The sequence below is a fragment of the Schistocerca cancellata genome, chromosome 1 (assembly GCF_023864275.1).
Source record: "Schistocerca cancellata isolate TAMUIC-IGC-003103 chromosome 1, iqSchCanc2.1, whole genome shotgun sequence".
Taxonomy (NCBI): domain Eukaryota; kingdom Metazoa; phylum Arthropoda; class Insecta; order Orthoptera; family Acrididae; genus Schistocerca; species Schistocerca cancellata.
In genome coordinates, this window is record NC_064626.1 from 869747305 (window position 1) to 869760639 (window position 13335).

Sequence of the window (13335 nt, forward strand, 5' to 3'; positions counted from 1 at the left end):
GGACTACAGGAGGCATCCAGGATTGTTGAATTCGTGAATTTTGGGAAGCAAGTTGAAGGTGGGTGTGCTGGGTGTCATAGGGGTGAGGAAGAGAATGGATTCAGGGGGAAAGTTTTGGTAAGGCCTAATTTTAAGCAGGGATTGTAGGTTATTTTGGACTTCTGGTATGAGATCATTCTGATGGAGTTTATAGGTGGAAGAGTCAGATGATTGGCAGAGGCTTTCTGCCAGGCAGTCACCGCAACTCATCAAGACAGTGGTGGAGCCTACATCTGCTGGGAGGATCTGTTTTGAGACTGTGTATGGCTGCCCTTCCCCCTGCTGAAAGGTGGGAGTTCTTAGGAAAGGAGCTGGAGAAGGATGGTGAGACCAAGCTGGAGGTAAGGAATTGCTGGGAGGTGACCAGGGGAGGTTAGGTTGGTGACGGGAGAGGGGGGGACGGGGGGATATCGTGGTTGGATGGTGGTATGAACTGGGATACACAGGGTTCAGTGTTGGAATTAGGTTGGCTTTGGTTGGAAGGACTGCTGGCAAATAAGTGTTTCCATTGGAGGGATCATGAGAAGGAGAGTAGTTCTTTGACAAGTCTAACATGTTTGAATTTGAGTGTTTGGCTAAAGATGAGGCCTTTAGGTAAGATTGAAATTTCTGTGGGGCTGAAGATTTTATTGGGAAGGTTAACAACAGTATTCCAGGATTGTTGGCTCTGGATATGGAGTGTTCATAGGAAGTTTTGGGGGTGTGGCAAGTTGTTAGGTGGGTGTCTGTGTGAGGGATTGATTAGGAGGAACACTGTGTGTAGGATAGGGGTTGGATAGTGCCACCCCAAGGTAGCAGTAGGATGTCAGCAGGTTGGATAACTCATGGAGGAGGTGTCTGGAATGCAGGTGCTGCAGAGCAAGGAATTCAGTTTCAGAGATGGGATTGGACAGTAGCACTATCTTGAGAGGAAGCAGAGGTGTTTCTGAGATGCTTGCTGATTTTGACAGCTGCCATTCCTCTCACACCAAAAGATCCCTCCCATACAGCCTAGCCACCAGGGGACTGCATATCTGCAGCGAAAAGAACTCCCTTTCTGTTTATGCTGAAAGCTCACCAATGTGCTCACAGATGGGCACTATCCCCAAGACCTGTCCACAGACAGATTTCCTGTGTCATTTTCCAGGTACCCCGATCCTCCCCATCAATCCCAAGGACCAGGTACTAAAGAGTGCTCCCTTCTTCACCCAACACCACCCTGGACTGGAACAGCTGAAACACTTTCTTCATCACGGCTTTGATTACCTAACACCATGCACTGAAACAAGGGACATCCTATCCAAGATCCTTCTCACTGTCAAAAGTGGTGTGCTGTCACCCGGCTAAACTCCACAACATCCTATTCCATCTCTGTGCCACTCTAAATCCCAACCTCTTGGCACAGGGATCATATCCTCTCGGAAGACTGAGGTCTACATCTACATCTACATTTATACTCTGCAAGCCACCCAACGGTGTGTGGCGGAGGGCACTTTACGTGCCACTGTCATTACCTCCCTTTCCTGTTCCAGTCACATGTGGTTCGCGGGAAGAACGACTGTCTGAAAGCCTCTGTGCGCGCTCTAATCTCTCTAATTTTACATTCGTGATCTCCTCGGGAGGTGTAAGTGGGGGAAGCAATATATTCGATACCTCATCCAGAAACGCACCCTCTCGAAACCTGGCGAGCAAGCTACACCGCGATGCAGAGCGCCTCTCTTGCAGAGTCTGCCACTTGAGTTTGTTAAACATCTCCGTAACGCTATCACGGTTACCAAATAACCCTGTGACAAAACGCGCCGCTCTTCTTTGGATCTTCTCTATCTCCTCCGTCAACCCGATCTGGTACGGATCCCACACTGATGAGCAATACTCAAGTATAGGTCGAACGAGTGTTTTGTAAGCCACCTCCTTTGTTGATGGACTACATTTTCTAAGGACTCTCCCAATGAATCTTAACCTGGTACCCGCCTTACCAACAATTAATTTTATATGATCATTCCACTTCAAATCGTTCCGCACGCATACTCCCAGATATTTTACAGAAGTAACTGCTACCAGTGTTTGTTCCGCTATCATATAATCATACAATAAAGGATCCTTCTTTCTATGTATTTGCAATACATTACATTTGTCTATGTTAAGGGTCAGTTGCCACTCCCTGCACCACGTGCCTATCCGCTGCAGATCTTCCTGCATTTCGCTACAATTTTCTAATGCTGCAACTTCTCTGTACACTACAGCATCATCCGCGAAAAGCCGCATGGAACTTCCGACACTATCTACTAGGTCATTTATATATATTGTGAAAAGCAATGGTCCCATAACACTCCCCTGTGGCACGCCAGAGGTTACTTTAATGTCTGTAGACGTCTCTCCGTTGATAACAACATGCTGTGTTCTGTTTGCTAAAAACTCTTCAATCCAGCCACACAGCTGGTCTGATATTTCGTAGGCTCTTACTTTGTTTATCAGGCGACAGTGCGGAACTGTATCGAACGCCTTCCGGAAGTCAAGAAAAATAGCATCTACCTGGGAGCCTGTATCTAATATTTTCTGGGTCTCATGAACAAATAAAGCGAGTTGGGTCTCACACGATCGCTGTTTCCGGAATCCATGTTGATTCCTACATAGTAGATTCTGAGTTTCCAAAAACGACATGATACTCGAGCAAAACACATGTTCTAAAATTCTACAACAGATTGACGTCAGAGATATAGATCTATAGTTCTGCGCATCTGCTCTACGACCCTTCTTGAAGACTGGGACTACCTGTGCTCTTTTCCAATCATTTGGAACCTTCTGTTCCTCTAGAGACTTGCGGTACACGGCTGTTAGAAGGGGGGCAAGTTCTTTCGCGTACTCTGTGTAGAATCGAATTGGTATCCCGTCAGGTCCAGTGGACTTTCCTCTGTTGAGTGATTCCAGTTGCTTTTCTATTCCTTGGACACTTATTTCGATGTCAGCCATTTTTTCGTTGGTGCGAGGATTTAGAGAAGGAACTGCAGTGCGGTCTTCCTCTGTGAAACAGCTTTGGAAAAAGGTGTTTAGTATTTCAGCTTTACGCTTGTCATCCTCTGTTTCAATGCCATCATCATCCCGGAGTGTCTGGACATGATGTTTCGAGCCACTTACTGATTTAACGTAAGACCAGAACTTCCTAGGATTTTCTGTCAAGTCGGTACCTAGTATTTTACTTTCGAATTCACTGAACGCTTCACGCATAGCCCTCCTTACGCTAACTTTGACATCGTTTAGCTTCTGTTTGTCTGAGAGGTTTTGGCTGCGTTTAAACTTGGAGTGAAGCTCTCTTTGCTTTCGCAGTAGTTTCCTAACTTTGTTGTTGTACCACGGTGGGTTTTTCCCGTCCCTCACAGTTTTACTCGGCACGTACATGTCTAAAACGCATTTTACGATTGCCTTGAACTTTTTCCATAAACACTCAACATTGTCAGTGTCGGAACAGAAATTTTCGTTTTGATCTGTTAGGTAGTCTGAAATCTGCCTTCTATTACTCTTGCTAAACAGATAAACCTTCCTCCCTTTTTTTATATTCCTATTAACTTCCATATTCAGGGATGCTGCAACGGCCTTATGATCACTGATTCCCTGTTCTGCACTTACAGAGTCGAAAAGTTCGGGTCTGTTTGTTATCAGTAGGTCCAAGATGTTATCTCCACGAGTCGGTTCTCTGTTTAATTGCTCGAGGTAATTTTCGGATAGTGCACTCAATATAATGTCACTCGATGCTCTGTCCCTACCACCCGTCCTAAACATCTGAGTGTCCCAGTCTATATCTGGTAAATTGAAATCTCCACCTAAGACTATAACATGCTGAGAAAATTTATGTGAAATGTATTCCAAATTTTCTCTCAGTTGTTCTGCCACTAATGCTGCTGAGTCGGGGGGTCGGTAAAAGGAGCCAATTATTAACCTAGCTCGGTTGTTGAGTGTAACCTCCACCCATAATAATTCACAGGAACTATCCACTTCTACTTCACTACAGGATAAACTACTACTAACAGCGACGAACACTCCACCACCGGTTGCATGCAATCTATCCTTTCTAAACACCATCTGTGCCTTTGTAAAAATTTCGGCAGAATTTATCTCTGGCTTCAGCCAGCTTTCTGTACCTATAACGATTTCAGCTTCGGTGCTTTCTATCAGCGCTTGAAGTTCCGGTACTTTAGCAACGCAGCTTCGACAGTTTACAATTACAATACCGATTGCTGCTTGGTCCCGGCATGTCCTGACTTTGCCCCGCACCCGTTGAGGCTGTTGCCCTTTCTGCACTTGCCCGAGGCCATCTAACCTAAAAAACCGCCCAGCCCACGCCACACAACCCCTGCTACCCGTGTAGCCGCTTGTTGCGTGTAGTGGACTCCTGACCTATCCAGCGGAACCCGAAACCCCACCACCCTATGGCGCAAGTCGAGGAATCTGCAGCCCACACGGTCGCAGAACCGTCTCAGCCTCTGATTCAGACCCTCCACTCGGCTCTGTACCAAAGGTCCGCAGTCAGTCCTGTTGACGATGCTGCAGATGGTGAGCTCTGCTTTCATCCCGCTAGCGAGACTGGCAGTCTTCACCAAATCAGATAGCCGCCGGAAGCCAGAGAGGATTTCCTCCGATCCGTAGCGACACACATCATTGGTGCCGACATGAGCGACCACCTGCAGATGGGTGCACCCTGTACCCTTCATGGCATCCGGAAGGACCCTTTCCACATCTGGAATGACTCCCCCCGGTATGCACACGGAGTGCACTTTGGTTTTCTTCCCCTCCCTTGCTGCCATATCCCTAAGGGGCCCCATTACGCGCCTGACGTTGGAGCTACCAATTACAATTGGAGAGGTCCGTGACCTCTCCAATGCACCCACCCAGCACTTCATATTTCAGTCCCGTCATAGGCTTATCTTATCCCGTCATAGACCAGGCCACATGTGAAAGCAGCTATATTGTATACCAGCTCTGCTGCAACCATTGTACAGCTTTTTATATTGGGATAAGTACCAACCAGCTGTCCACCAGGATGAATGGCCACTGTCAAACTGTGGTCGAGAGCAAGGTACCGTATTTACTCGAATCCAAGCCACACTTTTTTTCCGGTTTTTGTAATCCAAAAAGCCGCCTGCGGCTTAGAATCGAGTGCAAAGCAAGTGGAAGTTCTGAAAAATGTTGGTAGGTGCTGCCACACTTAACTTCTGACATCGAATATATGTAGCAACACAGGCATGCTTTGTAGGCACAAAGATAAATACTGGCGCCAAAACCTCTGTGTCAGTAAATAAAAAAAAATTTAAAAAAAGTGGAAGACGAGTTTTTTTTTCTCCGCCCTGGGTTTCGACCACTGCTTTTGTATACATTATCCAACGAAGTAAATACAAATTCCATATTGTTCATCTTCGAATGTAGCAGAATTTCAATGTACTACAAAAATCCGACTGGCAAGACTGTTTGGGATGTTTGTCAATATGGCCAACTCTACTTTCTGAATTTTTTCCTACCTGTGAGAAGAGATGGTTGCTAATAGGAACCTGATGAAATGTGAATCACATGCAGTATTCTCTTCACCTTGAGAATAATACAGATATCAACATTTTGCCATGTATTCTTTCGTGTTTGCTGCTATCTCATTTAAATCCTGTTTGCCTAATAAACTACGAAACTAGAGTGAGACAACAGCAAACGCGGAAGAATATACATGTCGTGTCATGTTTATGTTCGTATTATACTTATGCCTCATAGTGATTACAGTCAGAAATGAAGCACGGCAACTGACTAGATTTTTAATTCTAAGATGACTAATTTCTGTGCAGAATTTGATGTACTAAAGAAGTGGCCGCAAAGATGTTCCAACGGAGAAACATTTTCGCCTAACTCTCGTTCAGAACATGTTCTATCATACGCAGTCTATTATTTGGTTCTTATTGATCATTATCAAAGAAAGCAGCAGTGTAAGTAACAACAAATAGCAGTCTCTTGCCATTGTTTCGCTAATGAGACGATTCCTCTCTCTTTTTTTTTAATTGTAAGTGGCGGTAGCGCACACAAAAGCAAGCCATGCCGCGAGCGGCGACAGGCTGTAAACATGCGCTATCAGAATGCGACAAACAATGCATGACACAGTACAGTAATGCATTTTCTGCTTAGAGTGACGTAAATACCTATAACAAAGAAAACGGCACTTATCAGACCAAAGCAAAATAAGCAATCGATTCAAACCAGACGAAGCACGTGAAAAAGGAAGGGTACCCGTATAAATACGGACGGAGCACTTGACGCTTAGCAGTGGCTACCTGGTAAAGCTTAACTGCTAAGCTTAAGACTCGAACCAAACTACTGTAGCTGTGTCATCATTCATTCGACGTAAGTTGTGTCTCATATTGCAATGGACCAACTTTGTTTCGATTTGGAGGTGCGACCTAAAACTTTTCTCTCCCCTTGAATTTCGAGTCTCAAATTTCAGGTGTGGCTTAGATTTGGGAAAATTTTTGTCCCTTATTTCGAGTCTCATTTTTCAGGTGCAGCTTAGATTCGAGTGCGGCTTAGATTCGAGTAAATACGGTAGACCACCGTGTGGCACAACGCGCAGATGAATATAACATGCATGATGACAGTGGCTGCTTCACAATCTGGGCCATGTAGATCCTCCACTCCACCACCAGACTTTTCTGAAGTCTTTTCTGAAGTGTGCAGATGGGACTTATCCTTACACACATTCTCTACTCTCAAAATTATCCTGGCATCAAGCTACTGTCCCCACACCCTCCACCCAGCAGTTTCTGCCCCCTCTGTCCTATCACCTGCTCCCTTTCTGCATCCCCTCACCGTCATTGTGTGGTGGTCTTTGCCAATACATCCATCAGTCTTCCCCTTCCCCACTCCTCTCCTGTTCTGCTCCCTGTTTTTCATGCCACACCCCACCTTCCAATGGTGCACGGGACAGTATTGACAGGCTGCCATGGCAGTATTGACATGCTTCTATCTCGTCTCTGCATGCCCTGTCAGAGGATAGCGCTCCTCTCTTCCCCCCTCCCCCCACCTCACCCATACCCAGCTAATCCTTCCTCCTCCATCCACCTTCCCCACCCCACCCCACCCCACCCCACTCCAGATTGTTATTCACATGACAGTCACATTCTGGTCAGAGTTGCTGGTGGTAGCGGTCATGGGTGCATGAAGTGTTCTTGCTTTTTGTGTGTGTGTGTGTGTGTGTGTGTGTGTGTGTGTGTGTGTGTGTGTGTGTGTGTTCTTTACTGAAGAAGGCATTGGCCAAAGGCTATAATGACGGTGACTAGCAATCTATCCCATTCCTAATTTTGTTGATCTTTTATTTTTTATTTTTTCAATTTTGAAAAGTTTTCTAATCTTTTCAATTTCTAAAATGACCTTTCCATACTTTTCTTTTTTAAGTTGGGTAGTAGTTTATCTTTTTGAGTATCATTAATATATCTAAAAATGGTATACATGAGTATGCATGGAGGTTGGTGATTTGAACTGCTTATATATTATACTCTGATAGTGTGAACACAGTGTTTACTTACTTACTCACCATCACTCAACGTAAGAAAACTACTGATGTGCAAGGTTAACAAAATTATACTTAATAGCATACCTGAAGTTTTTGACAAATAGTGGGGGAGGGGGAGAGAGAGGATTTTGCACAGACTGTGTTAAATCAAGGAGACATCTTAGATCAGGCAAGATATGTGTCAATAACTGACAGTTTTTTAAGGCTTCGATGATGAAACAGAAACTGGACAGTGGATGGGCAGAGGAAAGAAGACACCGTCAAAAAAGTAATTAAAAGATGTTGAATTGCAGAGAAGTCTTCCAGTGATGCATAGTTGTATTTAATGTGATCATTTATTATAAACAAAATGGTGATAGTGGTGGTGGTGGTGGTGGTGGTGGTGGTGGTGATGAGCAGGTCAACACATATATTCAGATCTAACAAACAGGTCACCCAGAAGCCAGACTCCCTCAAGAGCTGGGGTTTGGGGGGGGGGGGGGGGGGGGGTGACTGCAAGAAGTGACAGTGAAAACATCAAATGAAACAGTCTCACTAACAAAACTGAAGAAACATCCATGGTGGAAGTTCAAATGTGATGTGTTTTTGAAACAAAGGCAGCTTGCTAGGCAGAAGTGGAACTCTCAGGAGAATGAAGGCAACTCCATGAAATTCCTTGCTGTGAGATCACACACTACTAAAATCAACTGTGGGGTAAAACATGCATTCAACAAGAAGCACCTGCTACAGATTGAGGGAGACTGCAAGATCATTATCATCTGATACTTCTGGAAGATTTTCAAACAGAATTTGAGCATTACAGTCAAAGTCCACACTTAAGTGGCCCAATGGTAAATTTTCCTGCATTAGTAAGGAAAATAGTCATATCATGTCAAATTGTTTTGATTTCTCCTCATTTGTGAGGCTCCAAAATCAAATTTAAAATTGGAAATGGCACATCCATCTCTCTTTCTCTTAATAGCCTACAAGGTTATTTCAAAAACACTTCAGACTAGAGCAGATAAACAGTTGCATGCCTAGCTGGTTGGATATCTAGGAATTTTCAGGAAAACTGTGTTAGTGTCCTGAGTAGATTATGAATCTTAAATTTTCTCTCTCTTACGTGAAACCTTGAAATAAGATAGCAGTAGTGACCTTTGTAAATTTTAAAAAGTCTTATGATTCAGTTGACTGAATAACACTTCTCGAAATCCTTGGCTTAGATAAGAAAACAAGGTCTGTTATCTTACGCTCTTCACTTACCCTACCTTCTGAGTTAGTTGCTTTTGGAATTAGGTTGGGTGCCTATACTTGTCCACTGTGTACTTGCAAAAGTGAGTCACAAGCGAAAAAATGGAATGAATGACAAAAGTGTTGAAAATGGAGTCAGACTTGGCTATAGAGACATTAACTTGACACATTCATGTTTCAACTTTGGTTGTGCTTCATACAGGTCTGATGTCTGTGCGGCACTGTGTTCGAAAGACAGCATGTCTGTCTTCATGCAGATCCATGTGTGGCATGTCCCTAAGTCCAGAACATTGTCCTCCTCTGCGAGAAGCTTTCTGGCAGACCTAGGATTGAAGAGGATATCTGGTTGCATGTCATGTACCATGGATGCACTATTTTGACATATGTTAACCTTAGTTATGCATCATTTGTTGACTCACATTTGAATATGAACCTGAAGATAGGACATATCTCCTGAAACCAGGGTGTGCTTTTCTTTTTAGAAACAAATATTTTTTACAACTATAGAAGATTTTATCCTTGATGATTAATTTGGTGGATGAATGCCTGACCTTAGCAGATACCCTTGTAATTCTTCCCTGATTCACTAGACACAGTTGCAGAACAAGTCGGTGAACAGAAAACATAAGCAACAAATGTGAGATTTGAAGTGGGTTTTGGACAGCGAAAACATAAATTCTTGACACAGGGTTTCTCCACCAAATTGAAATGAATGACTTAACTTCTTATACTAATCTTTTCCATAATAATTTTTGACAGTTATATTTAACAACCAACATTTCTTTTATGCTTATGTATATAGAGTGAATGTTGGACCGACACTAAACTTCAAACTTCAAGATTTCGAACATCAACGTTATTGACAATATTAGTCTAAAGCGTTGCATCCATAACACTTATGGGAAACAATCCCAAATGTAATTCAGCAAAAATTCTGTACTCTCTCGGATTCCGTATCTCCCTCAAGGAAACTGAATTTATTATGATCATCAAGATAAATATAGGCAAAACAAAGGAAATGAGAGTAAATTCAGGGAACATGGAGGTGCCATTGTTAATGAGCAGCGGGTGTAGACTGTCAACTCATTCCTGTATCTGGGTAGTATAGTGGCGGAAGATGGCGGAGCTGGAGATGATGTGAAAAACCGCATTAAAAAGGCAAATGCTGCCTTCATACAATTGTATCCAATATGGAAAAATAGAAATATCACGTACAAAACAAAAATCTGTATTTTTAATACAAATGTGAAGGCTGTCCTTCTGTACGCCAATGAAAGCTGGAAAATGGATAAAAAGATAACATCCCAGTTACAAAGCTTCATAAATAGATGTCTTTGACGCATCATGAATATCTCGTGGCCAGAAAAAATATGTAATGAGGAGCTCTGGTGAAGAACAAACCAGATACCTATAGAAGACCAGATACGAGAGAGAAAGTGGGGCTGGTTGGGGCACACCTTAAGAAAACCAGATGGGGCCATCGAGAAAAAAGCATTGGAATGGAATCCCCAGGGAACAAGGAAGAGAGGAAGACCAAGGGGCACATGGAAGAGGACAGTGGAAGGGGAAGCAAAAAGAGTTGGCAAGACCTACGCAGAATTGAGGCAAATGGCCAAAGACAGAGACGGATGGCGAGTTGTCCTGGATGCGCTATGCCCCCATAGGGGCCAAAGAAATTAAGTCAAGTAAGTCAAGCACTAGAGGTAGGAGGAGGGGAAATCAGATACAGTACTCCTGTTTCACTTCACTGGTCAGAAAAAAGGAAACAGCATATCAAGTACAAGAAGGATCAACATCAATTAGTGCCAAGATACAATATTACTGTGGAGTAATACCACTGGATGTCCTGTGTGTCACAAAATACCTTTCTATGAATAGCAAGCCATGTCTTGAGGAAAATCATAGGCCTGATCGAAGAAAACAGGGGATAAAAAAAATGGTGAATTCAGGAGATAAGAGGTAATGGGGTTATGTTTTTCTATCAGTCTTCTGAATGGTTTAATGTGGCCCACAATGAATTCCTCTCCTGTGTCAACCTCTTCATTTCAGAGTAGCACTTGCAATCTACGTCCTCAATAATTTGCAGGATGTACTCTGTACCCATGTAGAAAAGTTCACAGATCCATTTGAGGAAAAAGGATTGTTTTCTATGGCCACATTACATCATCTATTAATTTCTAAAACATACCAGTGAGGTATTGTTCACTGACATAGAAAAAAAGGCTGCTAGAAGTGGTGATAACACTGGAAGATATCCATAAACACATTCCACTCAATAATAACATCTAAGAGCACCTGGGTTCCAACAAAAGATCAAACTAGTCCAGGGAATAGGTAGAGGAATAGACTGAGGGAGAACTTGTGCAGTGTGCTTGATTCACAGTTGCAGTCACCAGGAGTTGGTGGTACCTATGAGCCATTAATTTAATGTTGGCAGAATGCAGAATATCTCATATCCCGCCCCTCTCATCACTGAATTTGTCTAAATGCCAATACCAGTTTCTCATGTTTATAATTTGAAAAATGTGAAGAAGTGTTGTCATATCCTAAAACTCCAACAATTTTCTCTTATTGCCTGTTAATCATTTCATCTTACTAAAACTCCTCCCTCTTCCTCAATATGTTCTTCTATAGAGCGGTTCAGAAAAATGTAGACACTCCTTTGTAGTTAATATCTTTGGAACAAAATAACATATTGTCAAAATTTTGTGGTGTATATTATTATCTCAACAAATCTTGTTGCGTTTTTTCTGGCTGCTGATAGTGCAGCAATAAATGAAGTTAGATTGTCGTACTGGAAATACAAAATAATGATGGAGGTACAATAGCAGTGTGCAATGTGTACGGAACTCAGCCACCAACACGTACAACAATTTATTGTATTCAAGATACATTTGAAGCTATACTGTTCAGAATACGCATAACAAAAGGGCTGGTGGACCAAAAACGTCAAAAAGTCCGGCTTCCAGTGCTGCTGTGTTGCAACATTTTACTAGATCATCTCAAAAATCTTTGAAGCAGGGTACACGTGAAAGTGGGAGTATGCCAATCAAGCATATGACGAATTCTGAAGGCTGCAAAGTGGAAAGTGTTCATTCCAAGATAACTGCGACCTATGAATGATGATGATCCAGATCGAAGGGTGGATTAATGTGAGTGGTTTGAAGGCATACTTTGCAAAGATGAACAGTTTGTAGTGGTGGTTATCTGGTCTGACGAGGCACAATTCAAGCTGAACGGTACTGTTAACCGCCATAACTGCGTGTACTAGGCTCCTGAAAATCCTCATGTTCACATGGACAAACATGTTAATCTACAGAGTGTTAATGTGTGGTGTGATCTGTCATTGCATGGTTTGATTGGACAATTCTTCTTTGGACGTGCCATTACTGGTGAGGTGTATCTTCACAAGCTGCAAACATCGATTTTACCAGCCATACAAGAAGTGTTTTGAAATAATACCTGCAACTAGATGGCACTCTGCTTCCCTATTGCAGATATGTCAGAGCCTAGTTGGATGAAAATCTGCCTGGACAATGGACAGGTCAAAAAGAAGCTGTTGAGTACCCACATTGGTCTCCAGACCTTACACCTCTTGATTTCTACCTATGGAGGACCTTCAAAAGCAAAGTTTATCAATTGAATGAGCCACAAGAAACCATCAAGGCGTCCTGTGCAGCTGTCACATCGGCAAACCTGACAGTTGTAGTTTGGTAAACACCTCAGTGGCACTGATGTTTGGCTGCTAAAGGAGATCAGTTTGAACACACAAAATTACCCCCCCCCCCCCCCCCCCACTTCCCCCCCCTCCCCTTTTCATGCAAGAATTTTAATTGTATGTCACTTTGTTCCATTAATGTTGACCACAAAAGAGTGTGAACATTTTTATGAAACCCCTCTGTATTAAAAAAAAAGTTAGACAGCACAGAGATTTAAAAAAATACTTTTTATGTGGATTGCACTGGCTAAAATCCTTCTCAAGCCATACTGTTTTATATGTATTTGAATTTTACCAGTAGATGAAGCACTGACTTGCACAAAAATAAATTCATTAGTTTCCTTACAAGCAACCTGTAGATATGATGCCAGTCATTGCAAAATTTAGTATCAAGAAGATTACTTACAGTGTACCCTATGCTTTAGAATAAAAGTTTCATTCTCAGATACTTTCTTCACATACACAGGTATGGGTGGTGTGAACAGTTGCTCAACAACTTGCAGTTCTCTTGCGGAGCTCCCAAATACGGGGAGCAGCAGCAGTAGTAACAGCACAACTGTTGTAACTGTGACATCACCTGGTACCAACAGCAACCGAGCGAAAAGGCTCGTTAACAGTGGACCTGTAGCAGTGAGAAATGATGCAGCACCTTCATGGGTTGAACCAATGCCCACAATACCTCAGTTATTTTCACCACATCGTTCTACAGGCAACACCACGAGTGCCAATGGAGTGACACACTATGCATCTGAAGATGCCTCTTCATCTGTAAGTATGTGCTCAGTATCATTGTTAAATTTCACTAGATCTGTAATTTTTTGTCCCTTGTAAT

General features: G+C 42.8%; 1 protein-coding gene across 2 annotated transcripts in view; it reads left to right on the plus strand.

Annotated features, from left to right (window-relative positions):
• The window catches only part of LOC126189875 (E3 ubiquitin-protein ligase TRIM37-like), a 293715-nt gene that overhangs the window by 225872 nt on the left and 54508 nt on the right, over positions 1–13335 (plus strand). For both annotated transcript variants that reach the window (XM_049930977.1, XM_049930976.1), the window contains exon 14: positions 12970–13271. In XM_049930977.1, the coding sequence (XP_049786934.1) occupies positions 12970–13271 (302 nt within the window). The remainder of the gene's footprint in view (positions 1–12969; positions 13272–13335) is intronic.